A 21,791-nucleotide genomic window follows, 5' to 3' on the forward strand; every position below is an offset into this window, starting at 1 on the left:
TGAAATTTAAAATTAAAAATAGTAGTTGATATAATTTGTCAAATGGTAAAAGAAAAGGTCTCGCTGTCTTTTTGTGTTGAGAGCTACGTGTCAAATTGTGCTTACTTCACCCAGTCAAATGCAGAAAACTTGGTCAACCTTGGCTTCTTCTATGAGTCGTGTCGTGTCACTATGTGACGCAGTCACGCTGGAAAATTTCGACTTTATCCACCGCATTTCACTTGACATTTTCCTCTATAGACTAAATTAGATATTTTATTTCTATTTTTGAAATTTAATTATTATTTTTGTCCCTTTGAAAGCTATTCTATTTTCCATCTATTTTAGTTTATTTTATTTTGATCTTTTTAAATTGTAAAATGAATATTTTACTTATGAATTTAAAAAAGAATCGTTTTAGTTTTTACCATTATATTACCGCTAATTGTTTAATATATCAATAATGTGGTTTTATGAATTTTATACACTGGCAGGGACACACATTAGAATATAAGTTGGTTTAGGTCAGTTTGGAGAGCAAGAACAAAAATAGTTATTTTTTTAATGTTTAAAAATTAAAATAGACCTTTTCAAATTTCAAACACCAAAATTAACTTGAAAATTCAAAACTAAAATGAGATTTAAACCTTTTTTATTAAATTGGTATTTTAATCAATGTTTCTTATTAGGTGTTACAGTTTATTAATAACCTACATATTTGATATTATTCTTTTTCGCTGATTGATTTTGTTAGTCCTAATTTTAATATTACCCCGATTCACCTGGTACTAAATAAAATTATGTCAAGTGTTAATATTATAAGATCTGAAAAATGAAGTCTCGATAATTTTAATATTAACCTGACTCACCATGTTCTAAATAAAGTCATGCAAAATATGAATTCTTTCTTTCGAAAAAGTTCAGCTAGCCTTAGCCCAAAGCGATGGTTTAGTCCTTGATTATGGATATAAATTGAAGTAGAGAAAGCCAACTAGTCCAACAAGCCTTAAATTTTATTTTTCAAAGGTTAAGTATTTGGCAAAAGGAAAAAGAAGAAAAAAAAAAGGAAAAAAGATGATGAATCACATATTTATGAAAGGTCTTCATAAATAAATTTTAAACATAATAAGAAAATCAACAATACAACTAAAACAGATATACAGCAACAAAAATACCACATGCCTCTCATAACGAGACAAAACATTCCGCTCATTTATGAAAATGTCAAGCGAACACTATCAACAGTCGAGATCTAAATTTCAACCTTCATAGTGGTGACTTAGAGATGTTTATAATTATCATTCATTTCAACCAACTTCTCATCATCTTTCTTCAACCTCAATGTCATGTATTTCTTAGTACTGGGGTGCAAAATTGGCTTGGTTGACTCGTGTTGTTCGAATCAGTTTAACATAATTTATAAACCGAAAGTATTTGAATCAAGTCAATCTTGAACAATTCAACCAGTTTTTAGTCAATTTTGCCCTCCGTTCTCAAAAACTTAAGCTCATCGACCTTATTCTAAATACTCAAAAATGGTCCCTTTGAACCATTACTACTGATACAATGATCAAACAACCATTTCACCATCATCGCAAAACACTAAATGATCCATAACAAGAATTGCATAAACACCTAAAGAACTAACATGCTCGGTCAATACTAAGCAAAAATGCTTACAGAAAAGATGATACAGACACTTGGAGAAATCTAGGATGGCACATTAAGCCCTTTTTTTCCTGACATTTGACTGTCCAGCACCAATGATGTTAGCCTTGTTCGAGCAGGCCACGAGCCCGCGTAGTGTAGCCAAAGCTCCCAAACCGAAGAAGGGGAAGTATATCGTCAACAAAGTATTAGATGCCCGGTTCGACCCAACCATTTCACCCATTATAGCAGACTGAAATTACACAATCACAAGATGTAATGTAAGAATAGAAGAAGCTGATTTGAAGTAATGCTTCTCTAATAGATCTCTACAGGGTTAATCAATAAAGCAGAAGAATCCTTTTTAATATATGGTCAAAAAGAGTTTCACAAGTGTTTAAAATACCTAATAGTTCCTTAAAGTTTGTTTTAAAACTATCCCAATGCAGTCAAGAGTGCTGATTGCCTAAAGTTGAAACAATAGGGTCTCCTTAGTTTATCAAGAATACAGTTCTCAGGGCAAGTTAAAAAATGTCTTGTAGTTTAAAAAATCTATTTTTGTTTTTGAATTTGGATCAAGTATTCAAAAACGTTTTTGAAGACTTTAAAAACAACAAAAATTTGTGAGTAAACAAGTCTAATTTTTGTATAAAATTTTAAATTATAAGCATGGTTATTGAACTCTCGCAACTCTGAAATTCTGAAACTTTCAAGAACATGTCTATTTCAACTCTTTGAATTGTCTATTTAGCACACACACTCTAAACAGATTCTAGTAGGCTCTTAGAATTTTGTGTCTAGTGGGTCATTTTAACTCTACTTGTTTAATGTTCACAACATTAGATGCCTAAACTTGCCCGAAATCATCATGTCAAATAATCTTCAAATAATATAACATGTCCTTAAGCATCGGACAGAGTCAAACGTAATGATCTATTAGACACAAAATTGAAAGTTAAAGGATCTATTAGAAACTTAAGTGTAACGAAACCTATTAGAAACTAAATCATAGAACTAAATAGCCACAACCCTGAAAGTTCATGTACCAAACTTCTAATTTAGCCTTTAAAAAACCATCCTGCAAAGCTGTCTCAAATCACCATGCTGTCCAGAGTCGAACAAAACCAAACTACATACATTAGGCATCAAGAAATAGCGTCCTTCGTACCAATTATTAAGCTCAAAACAGATCCATAACGGAATCAACAGAAACACAAGACGTGGGCAGAAACGTATTGAGTTAATCTAATCAAACAATAGAACAGACTAGATTACCATGCTAACTAAGAATAAATAGCAATCATTTCATAAACCACATTATACGATGAGAAATAGAAAATACCATGGAAGCCAAAACAGAGACACCATAGATCAAGCAAGTGGTGTTGAACCATGGCTTGGCAGCCAAGAAGGCGTAGAGATTGAGAAGCGTGACGGGCCATTGAAAGAGGAGCTCGAAGCAAACGAGGCCGGCGAAGAAGTGCGGTGGCTCACTCATCAGATAATCCCCCGATTGGCGGATGTACCAGCTTTTGAGATCGACGACAAAATTGGGGAATAGGGTTCGAGGAAGAAGAAGCTGGAAATCGATTAGAGGAGGCGCCAGTGCGAGTACGATGAAGAAGAGGAATAGTATCGCGTCAACGAGCTTGAGAAGAGCCCCCATTTCTGAACGGAGTTTCTTCTCCCTCTTGTGTCTGGGAGAAGAATGGTGATTCTGGATTTGCTGGACGAAATGGGGATCTTGGGGGCGTTGAATTCTCAAGGGGATTTTTTTAACTGATTGGAACTGAGTAAGTTTGAAGAAATTATTGGACTGGAACAGGTGGCCATGATCTCTTTCCCGTATTTCTCGGAAAACTTAGGGTAAATCTCCCGATTTATCACTTACTACTTACCACTTCATCGTTGGAAGTCATAAAACGAATCTAGCTGATAATTAACATATATCTTCAACTAAGAGTTTATGATTTAGTCAAACAGGACAAGATTATTCTTAAAGAGTAAGTATATTCCCATGATTTTATATTTTCTTTTACTTTAATGGTATATAATAAATATACCGTCTCAAACTATAGATAAAATGCAATAAGAAAAGTTACACTTATACTATATTAAAAAAAAAGAGAGAACAAAAAGTTGATACTATAGAATTTTATTTTTAAAAAGATAATGTTAGTGTAGAAATCGCATTAAATATATTTACCAATTGAATTGTATTTAAAGTAACTAAAAATAAAAAGAGAGAAACCTAAAAACATTATGGTTCAACTGTGCAGATAACAATTTTATTTTCTTGAGAGAAAAATGATAACGGCGGAAAAAATATCCCAATCTAACTACAACATAAAATTTTGAAAAAAAAAATAAAATTATCTTAATGTGCAACTAGAATAAGAAACAAGAGTTGGTATAATAAAAATGGTCTCAACCATAAAATTACTAAATCGGATAATAATTTTGTTAAGAGTATAAATAATCTAATTGAAGTACTTATTTCACCACCTATTTAATTTAGGTGTCAATGAGATGGAGTAAAAAATTTAAAGTTAAAATGCAGGCAAAGGGTGAAAAAGTAAATTTACCCAGTTTTTCGAATCCTAATTATTCTGTTACTTACCTTTTTACTTGAACCAAAATCTTTTAACTTAAATAAGATTTATCAGTAATAAAGTAAACTAAAACGCAAAAAAGATGATTCATACACTTGGGAAAGCCCTCTTTTTCCTGTCATCTATTGGTTTGGTGCCAATGATGGTAAGCCTTGCTCGAACATGGCATGAGCTCACACGCATAGCAATAGACTATTAGATGTCCAATTTGACCCAACCATTTCACTCATTACACAGACTCAAATTACATAGTCACATGATGAAGGTAAGAAACATAACAAGTTAAATTGAAATAACAGAATGGAACATAAACAAGTCCCCTTTTTTACTGACTTAAGCTGAAAAACCATCAAGCTCGAAACTGGAGAAGAAAATGCAGCACTAACTTTCTCTTATAATATAGGTTTCTCTAACCAATTTCTGTCAAATCCACTGTGAATCTAATGGTCTAACCTAATAGGGATGAATCTGGACCACTGTTTAAAGGAGAATAACCTCCCACCATCGAGATGAACTCGTACATAATTTCACTCTCATTCACAACATCAAATCCATCCCAGGAAAATTTTTTATAAAAAGAGGATCGGGCCGTCTTTATTCTCTGATACATGAATTTCCCATTGGCTCCTACCTCACATTAGAAGCACACTTGTACTCCAATTCCATCCAACACGCAATCAGCCTATGTTGAAAGAAACTATCCCTACTAAAATTTAGTGTATGCCTGTCAGTTTAGTCCGATCTGACAATTTTTTTATTAAATTTTTTATATATATAGATCGATAAATCTATAATTTCTAAACTATGTTTATAAATTATAAAGATTAAATCATTATATGATAAAAATTGACATTTAATTTTGGTAAGATGTATCACAAGAGAAATTAAATTGTTACAAATTTTTAACTAATAGGGACTAAATTATTAAATATTAAAGTTTAGAGATTAAATTGTTGTCAATTATCGATGTGTTTTTACGCGATGCACCTAAGTTTGTTTTGAATGCCCTTTTGAAACATGACTTTAAAAAATTTCCATGTCTGGGTATCCTCACTTTTACACTTTTTCCTTTCATCTTTTTATATATATATATATATATATATATATATATTTTTTTTGTTTTCTTTCATCTCGAAGACAATTCCAGCATCTCCATGTCCATTCCAGCATCTCCCTGTCCATGGTATAGTTTGCCGCTAATAACTGTCTTGATTTATTTTTATTATTATTTTTAGTACAACATGTGGAGGTGTTATATCGAACTCACAATCTTTTGGTTGAAAATATATGTTAATTACCATTTAGTTATGCTCATTTTGTCTTTATTGATAAGCTAGTGTAGGTAAATATGATTGACATACAAGGTTAAAAGGAAAATCATGTAAAAATATATAAATAATGGTACAAAATTTTTAAAAAATTACCATATTTGTAAGATCATAAATCTATTGTTATATTTAAAAATATGCGAATTTAACCCATTAAAAATTTTTAAAATTATTTAAAAGACAAAGATTAAAATAAAATAAATATAAAAATTTTAAAACTGAAAATAAGATTTAACCAAAAAAAAAACACCACCACGAAACAGGGGTAGTATCGAGGTTTCATTAGATTTGCATCCTCTCCTCTCGTAGCAGACCATTAATTTGAATTCTTCACTGGGATAGGCTAATGGCTTCCACGCTATCCATCCCCTTCCAAACCAGGTAAAAGCCCTAAATTAGTTCACAATATTGTCTTTCTAGGTTCAAATATCTTAGTATCAACTGTTGGTGGACTTGTAATTTATTATATTTTCTGAGCATGAATCTTGGGGGTTAACACCAAAACCCCCAAGATTAGTCCACATGCAGGTCACGAGGACTCGAACATGAACCTTGGGGTTAACACCAAAACCACTTGTGACTGTGCTGACACCTAGAGTGTGACTAAATTTGTTAGTGGATGGATATTATGTGTCCAAAATAAAGTTGTGATTTAAACAAGTTAAGCAAGATTAGACGACGTCGTTTGGCGAAGTCCGTAGCTTTCCAGCGGAGTGGAACTCAACGCTTATAAAACAACGTCGCGCCGCCTGCAAGCTGAAATTGAATCAAGTTCACATTTCCATTTGCCGGTGCGCACTGTTCGCATTTTATCCGAGTCTAAGAGAAGATGAGTGAGGCAAGGCCTGTTCGGAGGAGAGAAAGTCCATGGGGGATGCCGGAGGGCGAGGATCGCCAACCTAAGCCTCACAGATGCAATGACAGAGCTGAGGATGTCATCCAAGTAAACTTTCACATTCTTCAAAATCTCTCTAATGGTTCATATTGCTTGCTTATTTTTTCCACATCATTGCATCTAGTCTTCTTCTTGTTATTTAATGTCATGTTTTCGTCTTTTTTTTTTCCTTCTGAGTTCGATTTTTTCCTAATGAACGGATTCGAGAAATTAGTATCGAAATGATGACGGAGTTTGTCTTCGCTAGGTAGGATGCGATTTATTTCAACGATCGCTTGAATCGATACGAATCATTCTCTTCAGTATTCAGTTTCCTGATGGAATTGGATTGTTATGTGTTTTTCCGGGGGGTTCTGGTTGTACCTTATATCACTGAGAACTTTTGGTTTGAATTTTAGTAGTCGGAAGTAGGTTGGACGGAATTTAAAATGCCGTTAGTAATTACTGAGTACAAGAACATCTCGTTTACGCTAACAGCAAATTTACTGGAAACATAATTGCAGTATTTTAGGTAGCAGTGAGGTTTATTTGTTAAATCTCTGGACGAATCGGATGGCAAAGAAGATCGGAAATTATGCGCTGCCTGGAAATAATTATTTTGTTGGAGGTTCTTTTGTCATTCGGAAAGGAGATAATCATTCAAACTTTCAGTAAATTATGATCTTCAAACTAGAGCTTTCAGCGTAGTGTTCCACTTAGGTCTTCCTACATTTACCTATATTCTGCAAAAAATAAGAGAGAATAGAAAATCCGTTCACCTCTCCTCTGCGCTGACACCTCCAACACAAATACGCATAAAGGTATTCGGTTGTAGAATAAGATCTCTAATACTAATGTTTGGTTTTCGATCATGGTACATTATCGAGGATTTCATTTGTTTTTCAGATTCGATATTCTATTCCTTAAAACTACAATGTTGTTCTGGAACCTCATTACCGTTTAATTCATAGTCTCTGTATTAGGCTATCATATTGCCAAGCAAGTTATTGTCCTAAATACTGTTCCGTTTTTCGGATTTTCCACTACTTGTCTTCAATTATTTATTGTTGGACGTTCTGGCAAAAAAATGCTCTCAAGGGGAAAATATGTATGGAAGTCCTTTACTTGTCCTTTTTTTAACTGAATTTGCCTTTTTGCTGTTTATAATTTTTGTTGAAATCAAGTTCTTGAAAATAGAGAGGAACTGAGGAGACAGAATCGTAAGGCAGCTTTGGCAGGACGAGTCAATTTAATGTCCCTTCCATTTGCTCGGACAACTCATCATCCTTTCAATTGAAGGCTCTTTAAAAATTAAAATTCAATTCACTTAGGATTACCTGCTACGGAGAGAACTAAATATTTTAAAGCTGAAACACCCCCTTTGCATTCCAAAGATCCCCAACCTCAAGTTCTCTACTAGGATACAAGTTGATTCTGCCAACCACTCTCTTTGCAAGAGAAAACCAGATAAGAGTTCAAAAGGCTTGATTTAAGTTAAGAAGATTCACCACTTTTAGCTTTGTTAAAGAGGATAATAAGAGGAAGTCGTCAGAAAGTCATTAATGGAATAACCGGATTTATTTTCTTGACCAAGAAGACTTCGTATTTCTGTGCCAAACCCCTTTATCCATCAATCTTCTAAAGGATTGAGTTGATCATCTTGCTGCTCACTTCTAGATGGGATGAATTTTCCTTTAGGTATGCCATTAATTAGTAAACAGAAATTAGCACTAGAAAGACACGGCTCTCCACCTAGGGCCAGAACATTTCAGCTCGACAACTTTATGAAAGAAGGTCCAATAAAAATTGATGTAAGCTTTTTCAAGATCTACTTTTAAAACTATTCCTTTCTCCTGTTTTCTCTGATAAGAACCATCTTCATGGATGCAAAATTACCAGAAACAAGGGAAAATTCGAGAGTTCCCTGCTCTCCCTTGAAAGCTAGATAACGATCCTCAGAAAAAAGATACCAAAAAGCATAAACCTCTCCCTACCCAAAACAGAACGTTTAAAACCCCTCTAACTAACAATATTCTCTTGGGCCTACAAAAACAGCAGTGCACGCTCCTTCTGTGCCTTACGTATTCCTAGCCCCCTTCCACCTAATTTCTTCCGTACATATACTTTGGTAATGGAAGGCCTAACATTTTCCTTTTCCAATAACTTCATTAGTTACGAGAATAGGGATCGACAATTTGTCTCCCACAGATAAAAAGATGATCATGTAATTGAGTTGATGGAAGTGATGATTTCCTTTGAATCGCTCTTTCGACACTCGAACAACAATGTCATGGCGCAACACAAGTGGTAAAGCTGAATTGTTAGGTTGGTGATGGTAATATAGACAATATTGGCTACTTTGGGGACAATACTGAAAAAGTTTCATTAATGTAATTGTAACATTAATAATTGCATATCAATTAACATTTGTAGATCTGTTCCAATTTTCTTTTACAGACTAAAAAATCATGAAAAGACATCCATCAAGCTCTACAAAATCATGCTTGAAGATGTTTCACTTACCCTTTTTTACAGACTTAAGCTGAAAAACCGTCAAGCTCGAAACTGGAGAAGAAAATGCGGCAGTAACTTTCTGTTATAATATAGGTTTCTCTAACCAATTTCTGCCAAATTCACTGTCACTCTAGTGGTCTAACCTAATAGGGATGAATCTGGACCACTGTTTAGAGGAGAATAACCTCCCACGATCAAGATGAACTCATAGATAATTTCAATCTCATTCACAAGATCCGATCCATCCGAGGAAAAATTTTCGTACTATTGATAACAACCTTATGGAAGAAAGGTTTATTTCGGCTTGTATTCCTTCATACCAACTCTAGCAGATTGGATTTCGGTGAAACTCACTTCAGCTATTCAGTAAAATGTTGTCTGACTGACATGGAAAGTCAAAGGTGAGAAAGAACGAGGGAGCGTGATAGAATTCATTTTTGGTATTCTGGTGCATTTTAAAGAATAAGGCAAAGAATATATTCACACATGCGGATGCGCGAGCAATTATAGCAAACCAGGCACATGTCAATACGGTGAAATTATCTTGCATGTACAAGAACGACCATGATAATATATCATATTACAATCAGATGTATCCTCTTGAAAGAATGAGGGGGTGCAGGCGTTGTGTGTGAAGGTGGTCGAATTTCATAAATGGCGCTCATTATTATTTTGTTCGTCTTGTAGGCTGTTTTTGAAGGGAACCCGTTTAAGACTGTTCCAGGGCCATTCAAGCTGTTCTGGCAATGCATGCGCTCTAAACCTGGGTATGATTTTGTTTATTATAGCGTTGTTTGTTTGTTCTCAAGATAGAATCATTAATTCGTTCAGTAAATATGCGGACTTGGCTTTACTTTTCAAGAGAGATCGGCAATGGAATCGGTACTAGAAGTCTAGAACCGCTTTGAACTCAGAAAATTTGTAGAACAGTTTCTTAAAATAATATATCAATGAAAGTGCTACTGTTATATTGGCCATGTGATCTGGTTTTGCAGGGAGGAACCAACGGAGCCATATACATATTTGGATTTGGAGCCTCCGAAGAGAGAGGTGAAACTTGAGTAAGAATTCGACATCAATCCATGAATGTTAAATTTTCTATTTTGATATACTTGTTTCTTGTGAATTTTAGATGAGAACTCAATAGATAGATCATGCAGTAAAATGGTTGATGGGATAGCAGTAATAATGATTAGGTTGGAACAGCTTGTAAGCTTCCAAACCTTGTTGAATATGGCAGAATTTTTTACAATATGTTTTTTTTTTTTGGTCATGTCGGACACTATACAACTCTTTTGCATGCCAATGATTGATGTGATGTTGGAATTGCGCTCATAGATGCCTTGACCTAAGCGCTTTACATTGAAGCCCGTTTGTTGATTTTTTTTTTCTTTTTTGTTTTTGGAAAAAAAAATGTTTGATAGCTTTTGTTTTTGTTTTTTTTAAGGATGCCAATATATATATTTTTTTAAACAATGAATTTTGCATCACGATAATGATCAAATTATAATTTTATTTTATTTGTATGGTTTTCAAACTTTATGAGGGGAAAAATGAGAGATGTGAGGTAGAGAAAGAGAGATAATTCTGAGAGAGAAGGGAGTGTTTTTTAGGGAAAAGGAATAGTTCAAGAGGGGAAATTAATGTTTTAGAGAGAAAGATAAGCTAGAGGGGGAATAAATGCTTTAGAGACAAATTTTGAAGAGAGAAGAAAAAGATAAGAGAAAGAGTGTATAGAGAGAAAAAACAAAAATCTAAATTAGTAACTCAGAATTAGTTTTTGGTTTCTATTTTGAAACTTGTGCTGATGTACTAATTTTTTCCCCCTAATTTTACTTTCAACATTTAGTAGGTGTTGTTTCATCATATTATATTTCTTGTCTTTTTGGTTTTTGGAAAACAAAAAGGTGGTTTGATAATTCATTCCATTTTCGATTTTTAAATTAATTTTTTTGTTTTTGGAAATTGTAAAAGAAAATAGATTTTATTAATAAAATCACTTTTTTTTTTCTTTCGACACTCATTTCTCTCTTGTTTAAGGGTGTACATGAGTTGGGTTGAGTATGTACATTTTTTGAATCATAGTTCTGTAAATGAAGTGTACAACTCAACCCCTATATTTTTTAGATGGGTTATAGGCTTGTTAAGATTTTGGAATCTCCTTTTTCTTTTCTAATTTTTTTCTCTCTAAAAATTTTTCCTCATTTTTCCCTCTCTCTTTAATTGACCTTCCTTCTAACATATAGATGCCATTTTCTCACTTTTTCTAAGAAACCTGATTATAGTTAAAATATTTATCTTCGATCAAAAGGTTGTGAGTTCAAATTTCATCTTTACACTTAAAACAAGATATCTCTAACTTTTATCTCGCTCTCTTCTTTTTATTTTATTTTTTTATTCTTTGTCTCTCATTTACTCTATGACTATCACTCTCACTTCTCTCTAACATATTTTCGCTGTAATTTTTCTAATTTTCTCACTTTTAACTTTATATAAACCAGAACACCAAAAACAATTATAGAAAATAAAGATTTGGTTTTAAACTAAAAACTGTTATCAATTTGGTTTTCTATTGTTTGAGAAAAAAGAGAAAAAAAACCAAAAAACTATTATCAGTATAAAAACGAAAAGAATTCGAAGTCAAAAAAACCAAAATAGTGATCAGACAAAGTTTTCTCAAAATCACTTTTATTTTTCTTAATTTGACCAAGATTAAATGCAAAAAAATTAAAACTGTATATGTATAATATGGTAATCTGTCTTTAATCGATTTTCTTCGTCTAGTAACACAGAAAATCTAGAACAAAAATGGCCCAAAGTAGTTATTAATGTCATTTAATTTCTTAGATGCTTAGACCAATTAAGGTACACTATGCAAGATATGTACCATGCTACTATTTTAGTGATATAGATGGGATTACATATGTACATGTACGCACCATGAAGTCCATCTAAAACTAATGGAGAACGAGAAACAAATGGCAAGCAAAAGCGATTCATCTTTGATTCATACTCGAGGTCCCCATCTGTACCTCTGGATCAATCTTATTCACAGCCTCTCGAGAATGTTTCTGGAGGTTGTCTCCATTTTGAGTACCACCATGTGACCCTCGAAACAAGTTCTTGATGGCTTCTTCCTTCTCGTCAATAAAGCTTATAAAGCTTTGAATGGACCGAGTACAGCTAGTGTGTGATGTAATGGGAGATGGCGTAGTTTCCTCAAAATGACGACGATGTCGTTTGTAGCGGATATACTGGCGAACTAATAATAGAAGAAACACGAAAAGTGCGGCAACAGAAATGATTCCACAAAGCAAATACAAACCCCAGAAGCTGATCAAGTGAAGTTGGTCTGGCTCTGATTTTCCTCTCCGCTCACCAGGACAACCGAGCTTACAGAACCAGGAGTCATGTAGCTCTTGAAGCTTTCCACTCTCAGAAAGCCTCAAAATTGCCGTCGACATATCAACTGCAAGTCGAGATTCTCGCTGAAAAGCCTATTATACAGATAACAAGGAGAAATATGTGAGCAGTATGAAGATTAGCCATGGTCATTGTTTCTAATAATATTAGTTAACTTGAAGATGTGCAAGAAAGATAAATTTCCACTTTTGCTATCCGATCTCCATTAAATTGTTTCGCTTTGTCATTTACTCGGAAGAAAATTAACAAATTTTAGTTAATGTTATCTTGATAGCATAAGCATCAAATTGCATAAATAAGGCATTTGTTAATATATGGTTATAAACAGTGTGTAATGTTAATGCATATATTACGAATGAACGCATCAAAAATAGATGATACTCACAAATCCCCATCCGCTCCTGGTAAAAGGTTGCCCGATCATTCCAAATTCTTTTGTATTCGACAGAAACAGCTCCACATATGGAAGTTCATCGATGATCGCTGCTACACCGCCTCCTTTTGGCCCGACCCGGAGCGCTCTCTCGTAATCCTCTGGGGTGTAGAGCATCACGAGTCTGGAACGTGGTATGAAAAGGCTGTCTGTCAGATAGCTGTAAGCGAAAGAACCTACCTGATATCCTATTGGCAAGTTACTTGCAATCAAGTCATCAATTCCAGTTATCGACGAAGGAAGTTGCTGAATGGTTAGGATTGATGTCAAACTTGCCGTGTAGCTTGACGTTATTACCAACAATAGGAAGAGCCACACCAACATCACCAGTCGTGAAAGTGGGCTAATTGTTGCTTCTTCTGTTTATTCAACGATGAAGGCACAATATGATCAAATTTAACGGAAGTTTAGAGAAGATATGAAAGGATAATATGGATCATTCTTCTCTCTCTTTAACGAAAGATCTGAAAGAACCATAAAATTTCGAAACAAAACCCAAAAAAGAAAATTCAAGGTTCGTTCGGGTAAGCTATACTAAACAACTTGCTAAAAGATTTGGTTCTCATCATCTCTCTAATGTGTCAGTGTACTACCATAGAATGCAAAAATGCAAAATCCTTTCAACCGATTAATTAACAATCAATAAACTTGAGACTTCTCAACGAAGGCCTCCTTTCCAAATATTTTTCAAGTATAACTGATGCAGATTAGAAGTTTTTGATTCGCTTATATTGAAATTCTTCCGGTTGATATTATGCTTCCTCTTAATGTCATGCATTTCGCACCATGATCTTAAGAGAGTTTTATGTTCAATGTATGAATTCTAATAAACAACATTTGAGACAAAAGGGCATTAGAGAAGCAGTTGATTTGAAATCCAAATTACCGAAATCAAAAAAGGAAAAGAAAAGAAATTTAAGGGGGAGGGCTTTAAAGTAATAGACTTACGATTTGCCTTGAACAGAGTTGAAAAGCTGAACCTGCAACACACAACAACGATTGTTACGTATAACCTCAAATTCTTCTTGAAAAAGAAACAAAAGAATGGCAAGAGCACTGTGAGGGAATCCACAAAAGGCTTACAGACACATTGTGATAATCTGCCTCTTTGGAGGACCGCGAAAATGGTCGTTGATTCGGTGCTCGAGAATCCAAATAACAATCCCAATAATCACAAAAGAAGCTGCAGTTACACACCACATCTCCACTGTAAATGGTCTAAGAAAAACCCAAGCACTTGATTTTGAATCTTCAACTGGGGCAACTATGATTAGCCCAGTAGTGGTATATGGTTGAGAAAAATCAACAATCTTTGTACGGTTGGTAACAATAGCAATGTCCCCGACAGCTGCATCAAACACCTAGCACCAGAAATTTTCAAAATTAGCAAGCCATTACAATACATGTTAATCGCAGTTGGAGTTCAGAAAGTTCAAATGAATAACATTCTACTCATACTCACATGATCGGCAACCGACTGAACAAGTTCATCATAATTGGGATTGGCTCGACCATCCCCGAAAGGCACAAATTCGTAAGGGACATCATATGGAATAAACTTGAGGGCTTCTTTGAAAACATCAATAGTGTATCCTCGAACTACATTGCTGTTGTTCAATTGAGTAACAAAATCAACAAAGCTTTCTCTTTTTGGGAACGCGATTCTGAGGGGTCTTCCAGCATCCGCAATCACCCAACCGCGTGGTGTTTCTGTCTTTCCACCAGGCCAAACCACACTCTCAATTTTCTGATTTAAGCGAGAATAATCCTCTTGCTTCAATGTCAAATCTTCTGGAGGTGAAACCAATAGCCCCGAGTAATTAGACCAATAACCTACTGTATGAAATCCCTTTGAGTCAATATTAATGACATCATAGCTACCATTGATAATATTTCTGTCTGCATCAAACTGAATTCGACCACTTAAACCAGTGAAATTTGTTCCCATAATAATCCTAAGCAGATCACTTCCGCCATCAAAAACTTTAAGCTTTCCCAGTTGAATTCCACTTGCACTGGAGCCAAATACTTTACCTTGGGACGAAAACGTGATGTTGCCATTTTCTTTGAGAAACTTGTCGACTGCCCTGGCAACAACCCATACCGAATCATAAGCATAGAGTCCATAAACATTCATCACAGAATCGGCCAAAGCCCTTTTTCCTTCAGAATCTGGAGTATGAGGGCGTAGCCCAACTACCCCATGAAGGATATCAAGTGAAGCACTATTGGTTGGCGAAAAGGAATCTAAAGTAGCAGCAAGCCAATCAGTCGCAAACCAAACGTAATTGCTGGTCATCATATCAAGCTTCTGGGCGATTTTGAAGATTCTTAATTGCGGGTCAGGGCCTACATGAACGACATAAACGCGTGGACCAAGCAATTTAGAATTATTAAGTGCCTCCGTGATCTGACTTAGATTAGCCAGAGAAGGCAAGGCAAATTGATGAGAAATACGACACATTTTCTTCTGAAGTTCATCACCTAAGGAAGATATTCCATTTCTCCCATAATCATCATCCAAATATATAGCGATGACCTCTTTCCACCCATAATAAACAATCAAGTCAGCCACGGCAGCCATTTGGTACGAGTCACTTAAAGCAGTTCGAAGGAAAAAGGGGAGTTGAAGACTTGATAATGATGGATCAGTGGCACCATATGATACTTGAGGAACTTGTAGACCATTAACGATCTGAGAAATCACATGAGCCACCACAGAGGACTGTGGGCCAATGATGGCCACAACCTCTTTCTCCAGTACCTGCAAAGCTACCCCCACGGAGAAGGGGAGCGTGGAGATGGACAGAATCATGAAATAAAGATTAACCAGAATTTTATTCATCTTCGGCTGTTTTTATGTAAATTTCCAAAATATTAAGGTATGAGATCATTATTTCCTTGCCATCGGCTATCAGACGCCTAAAGAAAAAGATGAATTATTAAAATATAACTGGAGTACCTGATTATTACCTTGGATTTGTAAGGTTATCGCAAACAAAGTTCCACGTTGATTAGGGAAGGGGATGATTATGGGTTTATAAAGATAGGACAATTATCTACGTTAGAGAAAAAGACTTTAAATTGGAAGGTGCCCTCTTTTTGTTCTCGACTCCGCCATGAATGAGTACGGATAACAGAATCCAAAAGAAAATGTGGAAGAGCAAGCTTGGGTTAAACCAGAGCAACTCAGTCTCAGAGAGCTTGGTAGTAAATAAACAGGAGATGGAACTATTCTTCGAACAGGAGCCGCCGATAGGCAGCTTAAAAATGAAGCAAAGGAACAGTAAATAGAAAGAGAGGGGAGAGAGAGAGGGTAAATACCTCCAACGGTGCCCAAGAAGCCACTGCAATTAGCGTCCTCCATCAGCAACTTCAGCTGTGTCCCATCCAAAATTTTGGGGTCCGCGTTTATGTGGGAGATTGCTGCTTCCATGGCTGGCTTTGCAGCTCTACCAATAACGGAATTGAAAGTAAAAACCGCACCAATATTTACGGCAGGCTTTTGGCACCAGATCGGACCAGTGAGAAGCAGCCATACCAAAGTCCGCAGCGCTAGAGCTGCAAACTTTCTCATAATATAGAAGCATATGAACCACCCAAGCACTTGGTTCAGAAGATTTGCTCCACTGCGGGGTTTCTTATGATCGGGAGAAAAGAAAAACAACAAATTTAGTAAATAATCCAGAGATGTTCGTTCAGATTCCCATTCCCAATAGCAATTACGACTACAAGTACCTCAGCTCTGTTTCAACCTCAGGGAACTGCCCACTTCCCGGTTTGGGATAATGATTGTGGAAAGAAGTAAGAAACAAAGACTATTCAAAGCAACATATGTCACAAAGTATACGCAACTTGCACGACGTGGAAACGAAAAGAAAGAGAAAAAGGAAAAAAAGTAAAAAAACAATATAAATGAATGGGAAAAGTACAGATGATTAACAAAAAAAATTGATCATCAGAGCTCAGATGGAGGGTAAGTCAAGTGAAGTCAAAGAGAGAAATTTCGAGAGTTCATATTTACATACATCCAAAATTAGATTATTTAAAAGAAAAGTGAAAACTAAAAGCAGCATGTGCATCTCATTTCATGGCATTACTATAACCGCGTTATTCCATTAACACCCTTCACATGACATGAAATCTTTATTATTATGTAAAAAGAAAAAGGTTAAGCTTAAGACCGAGCCGTCTCAATCTCAGAAGAAAAAAGAGGACCGGGCCGTCTTTATTCTCTGATACATGAATTTCCTATTGGCTCCTGCCTCACATTAGAAGCACTTATACTCCAATCCCATCCAACACGCAATCAGCCTATGTTAAAAGAAACTATCCCCTTTTTTAGTATATGATTTAAAGTTTGTAATGATTTAATCATATCATAAATTTTTTTATTGAGTTTCTTATATACGTAGACCGATAAATCTATAAAAAACCACGTATGTTTATAAATTATAAAGATGATACGATAAAAATCGACATTTAATTTTAGTAAGATCTTTCACACGAGGAACTAAATTATTATAAATTTTTAACTAATAGGGATTAAATTATTAAATATTAAAGTTCAAAGACTAAATTGTTGTCAATTTGAAAATACACGAACTAAATTGTTACAAACTAAAGTTAAAGATTACACTGTTACTACAGTAAAAGTATAGATACGTTTTTACGCGAGGGATCTAAGGTTGTTTTGAATACCCTTTTGAAACGTGGTTTTAAAAAATTTCCATGTTGGGGCATCCTCACTTTTACACTTTCGTCTTTCATCTTTTATTTATATATATATATATATATATTATTTCATCTTCAATTATCGGTGAGCTATGCTCACTTTGTCTCTAATGATAAGCTAATGTATATAAATATGATTGACAAGTGAGGCTAGAAAGAAAATCATGTAAAAATATATAAATAATGGTACACAAATTTTAAAAGTTTACCATATCTGTAAGATCATAAATCTATTGTTATATTTAAAAATATGCGAATTTAACCCATTAAAAAATTTTAAAAGACAAAGCTTAAAATAAAATAAATATAAAAAAACTGAAAATAAGATTTAACCAAAAAAAGACAGCACCACGAAACAGGGGTAGTATCGAGGTTTCATTAGCCAGAAAGGTTGTTTTCGTCATTTTAGATCGCTCGAAGCGGATGACAAATTTTTTCGGATAGCATGCTCTCCTCTCGTAGCAGACCATTAATTTGAATTCTTCACTGGGATAGGCTATGGCTTCCACGCTAACCATCCCATTCCAAACCAGGTAAAAGCCCTAAATTAGTTCACAGTATTGTCTTTCTAGGTTCAAATATCTTAGTATCAACTGTTGGTGGACTTGTAATTTATTATATTTTCTGAGCAAGCTCGGAACTTTGTCTTTGATTGGGTTCCTTTTCTAACCATGGAGACGCTCTGCTATTACATATTCCATTATGGAGTGTGAATTTCTTTAGTAATTGGATTAGAGATTTTGCTATATTGAATAGCCCATAATGGACAGGGAAGCGTTCCTTTTTCCCCATATTTTCATCTTAGTGCACATTTCCATGAATCTGGGGCTTCCAAGATGTGTTTATTTCGTTGTCGTGAACACAGAGCTAAGTTTTTGGGTTTCTTGATATGAGGTAGCTTTTCTGGAGATTATTGGTGGCTACAGTTCAAAGCTATTTGTTTGGAAAGAACTTAACGTACTCTGAGGACTTCTTTCTACGCCATAGTGAACTTTTGAGAGAGCCCCTCTACGTTTCTAGATGATTTATTAATACTAGGAAAATTAAAAAAAAAATTAATTTTTTTAATTACAATATTCAAGCCAATTGGAGGGTTTCTTGAACATCATGGGCTGATTGGGAGGTTATGTCTCCATTTTTGTAATTATGATTCGGATATGTCTGTATTTTTTGTTAAAGCTTCAGGAAGAAATTATTTCAGGTATTTAGCCACCAAGACTTTGTGAACTAACCTTGAACTTCAATAATTCTAGCTTTCTACTTTTCTTAGAAGCCCATAGCAGTAGTACTAATGCAATATATGCGTCTGTGAATTATTTGTTTCATTTTGCATCAAGGGGATCCAGAGATGAATCTGGATTCTTGAATTCAAATATATTTAGTTATATAGGACTATTTATTGCAACCTATTATTTCAATAATGGTAGTTAAGTGAAGAGTTAATCAGCCTTGGAAATGATCTTGGTCAAAATGAAAGGGTGTAAGAATACCTTTATAGTTTTGGCCTCTCCCCTAGAGAACAAGCTTCCAAGTTTAATTGCGGTGGATCTCAATTATCAAGTTAAAGATTCAACTTGGGTCTAATTAACTACTTAAGAAACAAAGGGTGTATTTAACACCAATTCTTAGTGGGGGAGGGAAGAAAAATTAAAAGGGGGAAATGATCTAAACAGTACAGTGAACTAGTTAATCTTACTTTTAAGGTTAATTATGAAAAGAATGGTAATCTTATTTTGTCAGTTGGGGAGGATTGATGGTATTTTCTTGGTCTATATAGAGAGGGTTGGAGTGCTTTATCCTGTTTTTTCAATTTCTTTAATGTAATCTCTAGTCGCAGGGTTATTCTTGTAACATTATCCTCCCATTTCTTGTATATATTGGGCTCCTTGCACTTGGAGAGTTATAAGGAAAGTAGAATGATGGACGTTTCCTGAACATGGGGTGGGCGTGGGTCTATTGGGAGTTCTTTCTCCACTCTTTTAATGCGCCAAATTGTGTTTAATAGAGATGCCCCTAATGTTATGGGCTCAAGTAAGCTTATAGAGTGCATCAAGCTTGGCCTTGGATAATGTATAAGAATAGGTTGAGCTCCCTGCAATAGGAATCTTATGACTAAAAAATAAAGAATAAGAGAACACCATTGTGGGTTTGAATTTGTTCCAAGGACATGGGGGATATGATATTTATACTGTTGAGGACTTGTGTTATGTGTCTGATATGGGGAAAGAAAAAAAAAAAAGATATCAATTTTATTTGTCTATATTTCTTTTGTCTACTCTTGTTTCAATTTCTTTAATGTAGGGAATGGTTTGATACAGAAACTTGAGCAGCCTAGATTTGTTCATTGTAGGTCGTGGTTGTTTGTAATTTGATCTTTCCTTTTCTAAAAGCAAACATTCTAAAATTTGAAACCATTTCCTCATTGTGGCTCAGCAATTTTCGGTCTACATTTTTGGGAGAGAAAAATGGATTCTCTGTTTCTACAATGCCTGTATGTCACATTGGTCTCTTGAGGAAGACTATAGAATGCAAGGAATCACGAATAGGGAAGCAACCTATTCAAGTGCCATCCAATGTAATCATCGCACTGCAGGGCCAGGATTTGAAAGTTAAGGGTCCTTTGGGAGAGCTCTCAATACTTTATCCAAGAGAAGTGAAGATTGAGAGGGAAGATTCTGGGATCTTAAGGGTTAAGAAGGCAGTGGAGACAAGAAGAGCCAAGCAAATGCATGGGCTTTTCAGGTAATCTCATCATGGATTTAATATTCTATGATTTTGTCTCTTCCTCTTAAGTTTTACTTCACATGGGTCATTCCGTTTTTACGTATCTTTGCCAATTTTTTTTGCCTCCTATGTAGCTGCCCTACTTTACTATCAGCTTCAAAAGAGTACTTGCTTCTGTAATCAAGTTGATCACTTTTTAGTCAATAATTATTGAAATACTAGTATGGATGAAAATACTTGTGGAGTGGCCAACTCTAGATATTTGCTCCTTTTTAATGATTATTTGTGGACGGCTGGAAAGAAACCAATTAATCTCTCTTCAAATTCTGAAAAATCCAAGATGACTTCATGTTGTCACTGCAAACAACCAGCTGCTGTGCTCAGTCATTTGAAATAAAGTTGAATGATGGGAAAAGAGTAAAATGTTTTTTCTCTTACCAAATGTAGCCATTCTGAATATGACCATTTCAATTGATCTACTCAGGACGCTTACAGATAATATGGTGGTAGGAGTATCCAGGGGGTTTGAGAAGAAACTTCAGTTGGTCGGTGTTGGTTATCGAGCAATGTTAGAAGGAAAAGACTTGGTATTAAATCTCGGGTTCTCTCATCCAGTTAGAATGGCCATTCCTGACGGTCTTCAAGTAAAGGTGGAAGAAAACACCAGAATCACGGTTAGTGGATATGATAAATGTGCCATTGGTCAGTTTGCCGCTTCTATTAGACAATGGAGACCCCCGGAACCGTATAAGGGTAAAGGAGTGAAATATGCTGATGAAGTTGTCAGAAGAAAGGAGGGGAAAGCAGGGAAGAAGAAGTGATGCTTCGTTATTCATTATTTGTTTCTCTCTGTTTTTGGGATATTTGCATGTCTTTCTAGTATCAGAAAGGATTATTGGCATCATAATTTATAAGAGTTCGTCTTTTTTCCTCCCTTTTCTTGGTAAATTTTCAGTTAACATCATCATTACTTATCAGTTCCAACCACATTTTTAACAGTTGGGAAAATGGTGATGAAAGATCATCCAGTTTTTACTTGCCTATTTATCTTGGACACAACTTTCTTCCCGTGCTGTGTATGCGTGTGATAAGAATTGAACACTGCAGACTTGTAAATTTCATTTATGATGTGTGCATGTGCAAGGAGGTACGCACCTATTATGAAGCGATTTGTGGTAGCCATCGTATCCGCCTCTCCTACCTGCATATTGACAGTCATCGAACGTGAATAGCATCTCTAAAATGTAGTTATAACTCTATCCGGATTAAACTTTGGCAGAACTAGATGAAATTTCAAGTGTAAAACCTATTTAACAAACTATAGTTTTTCATGAACTGCAATTGCAGAGATTACAAACCGTTTACCTAACAGAAAGCATGAAAACAAGATTAGCAATCTTATTCTTTTTCACTTTTGCTTCAAGAAATTTCACATTTTCACTTTGAACATCATGCAGAATATTTACATCTGTCATTGCCGTGAAAAACTCAGGATCAAAAGAACCAACGCTCGAGCAGTAACA

The 21,791-nt window shown here is 35.1% G+C and overlaps 4 protein-coding genes across 5 annotated transcripts; 2 read left to right on the forward strand and 2 right to left on the reverse strand.

The window, feature by feature from the left end:
- Nucleotides 1-1,546: 1,546 nt before the first annotated feature.
- On the reverse strand, nucleotides 1,547-3,433 carry LOC111007523 (uncharacterized). The gene is made up of 2 exons (XM_022279914.2): nucleotides 2,969-3,433; nucleotides 1,547-1,879 (listed from the first exon to the last, which is right to left on the reverse strand). The coding sequence occupies exons 1-2, from the start codon at nucleotides 3,290-3,292 to the stop codon at nucleotides 1,703-1,705; spliced, it is 501 nt and encodes a 166-aa protein (XP_022135606.1). The 5' UTR covers nucleotides 3,293-3,433; the 3' UTR covers nucleotides 1,547-1,702.
- A 2,823-nt stretch (nucleotides 3,434-6,256) lies between these two features.
- Nucleotides 6,257-10,289, forward strand: LOC111008041 (hexokinase-1 protein). The gene is made up of 3 exons (XM_022280637.2): nucleotides 6,257-6,509; nucleotides 9,642-9,721; nucleotides 9,950-10,289. Exons 1-3 carry the CDS (start codon nucleotides 6,396-6,398, stop codon nucleotides 10,017-10,019), a joined length of 264 nt encoding a protein of 87 aa, XP_022136329.1. The 5' UTR covers nucleotides 6,257-6,395; the 3' UTR covers nucleotides 10,020-10,289.
- Nucleotides 10,290-11,752: 1,463 nt separating this feature from the next.
- Nucleotides 11,753-16,725, reverse strand: LOC111007805 (glutamate receptor 3.7). 2 transcript variants are annotated; one of them, XM_022280304.2, is made up of 7 exons: nucleotides 16,549-16,725; nucleotides 16,135-16,450; nucleotides 14,273-15,582; nucleotides 13,894-14,171; nucleotides 13,759-13,790; nucleotides 12,763-13,169; nucleotides 11,753-12,451 (listed from the first exon to the last, which is right to left on the reverse strand). In XM_022280304.2, exons 2-7 carry the CDS (start codon nucleotides 16,385-16,387, stop codon nucleotides 11,951-11,953), a joined length of 2,781 nt encoding a protein of 926 aa, XP_022135996.1. In that variant the 5' UTR covers nucleotides 16,388-16,450; nucleotides 16,549-16,725; the 3' UTR covers nucleotides 11,753-11,950. The 2 variants fall into 2 exon arrangements, with proteins under 2 accessions (XP_022135996.1, XP_087978783.1); XM_088122657.1 differs by lacking the exon at nucleotides 16,549-16,725 and having other exon boundaries at nucleotides 14,273-15,574; nucleotides 16,135-16,272.
- Nucleotides 16,726-17,917: 1,192 nt separating this feature from the next.
- Nucleotides 17,918-21,199, forward strand: EMB2394 (Ribosomal protein L6 family). The gene is made up of 3 exons (XM_022280622.2): nucleotides 17,918-18,077; nucleotides 19,978-20,286; nucleotides 20,753-21,199. Exons 1-3 carry the CDS (start codon nucleotides 18,043-18,045, stop codon nucleotides 21,087-21,089), a joined length of 681 nt encoding a protein of 226 aa, XP_022136314.1. The 5' UTR covers nucleotides 17,918-18,042; the 3' UTR covers nucleotides 21,090-21,199.
- The last annotated feature ends 592 nt before the right edge of the window (nucleotides 21,200-21,791 follow it).

Source organism: Momordica charantia (genome assembly GCF_013281855.1).
Source record: "Momordica charantia cultivar OHB3-1 chromosome 4 unlocalized genomic scaffold, Mcharantia_2.0 BLBB01000004.1, whole genome shotgun sequence".
Lineage (NCBI taxonomy): Eukaryota > Viridiplantae > Streptophyta > Magnoliopsida > Cucurbitales > Cucurbitaceae > Momordica > Momordica charantia.

Coding starts and splice junctions, on each gene's coding strand:
- LOC111007523 (XM_022279914.2), bottom strand. CDS start 3,292: ATGGGGGCTCTTCTCAAGCTCGTTGACGCGATACTATTCCTCTTCTTC. Junction 1,880..2,968: donor TCTCTGTTTTGGCTTCCATG/GTATTTTCTATT, acceptor GTGTAATTTCAG/TCTGCTATAATGGGTGAAAT.
- LOC111008041 (XM_022280637.2), top strand. CDS start 6,396: ATGAGTGAGGCAAGGCCTGTTCGGAGGAGAGAAAGTCCATGGGGGATG. Junction 6,510..9,641: donor GAGCTGAGGATGTCATCCAA/GTAAACTTTCAC, acceptor TTCGTCTTGTAG/GCTGTTTTTGAAGGGAACCC. Junction 9,722..9,949: donor TGCATGCGCTCTAAACCTGG/GTATGATTTTGT, acceptor CTGGTTTTGCAG/GGAGGAACCAACGGAGCCAT.
- LOC111007805 (XM_022280304.2), bottom strand. CDS start 16,387: ATGAGAAAGTTTGCAGCTCTAGCGCTGCGGACTTTGGTATGGCTGCTT. Junction 14,172..14,272: donor TTCAGTCGGTTGCCGATCAT/GTGAGTATGAGT, acceptor TTCTGGTGCTAG/GTGTTTGATGCAGCTGTCGG. Junction 13,791..13,893: donor CAGATTATCACAATGTGTCT/GTAAGCCTTTTG, acceptor TGTGTGTTGCAG/GTTCAGCTTTTCAACTCTGT.
- EMB2394 (XM_022280622.2), top strand. CDS start 18,043: ATGGCTTCCACGCTAACCATCCCATTCCAAACCAG. Junction 18,078..19,977: donor ACCATCCCATTCCAAACCAG/GTAAAAGCCCTA, acceptor ATTGTGGCTCAG/CAATTTTCGGTCTACATTTT. Junction 20,287..20,752: donor CAAATGCATGGGCTTTTCAG/GTAATCTCATCA, acceptor TGATCTACTCAG/GACGCTTACAGATAATATGG.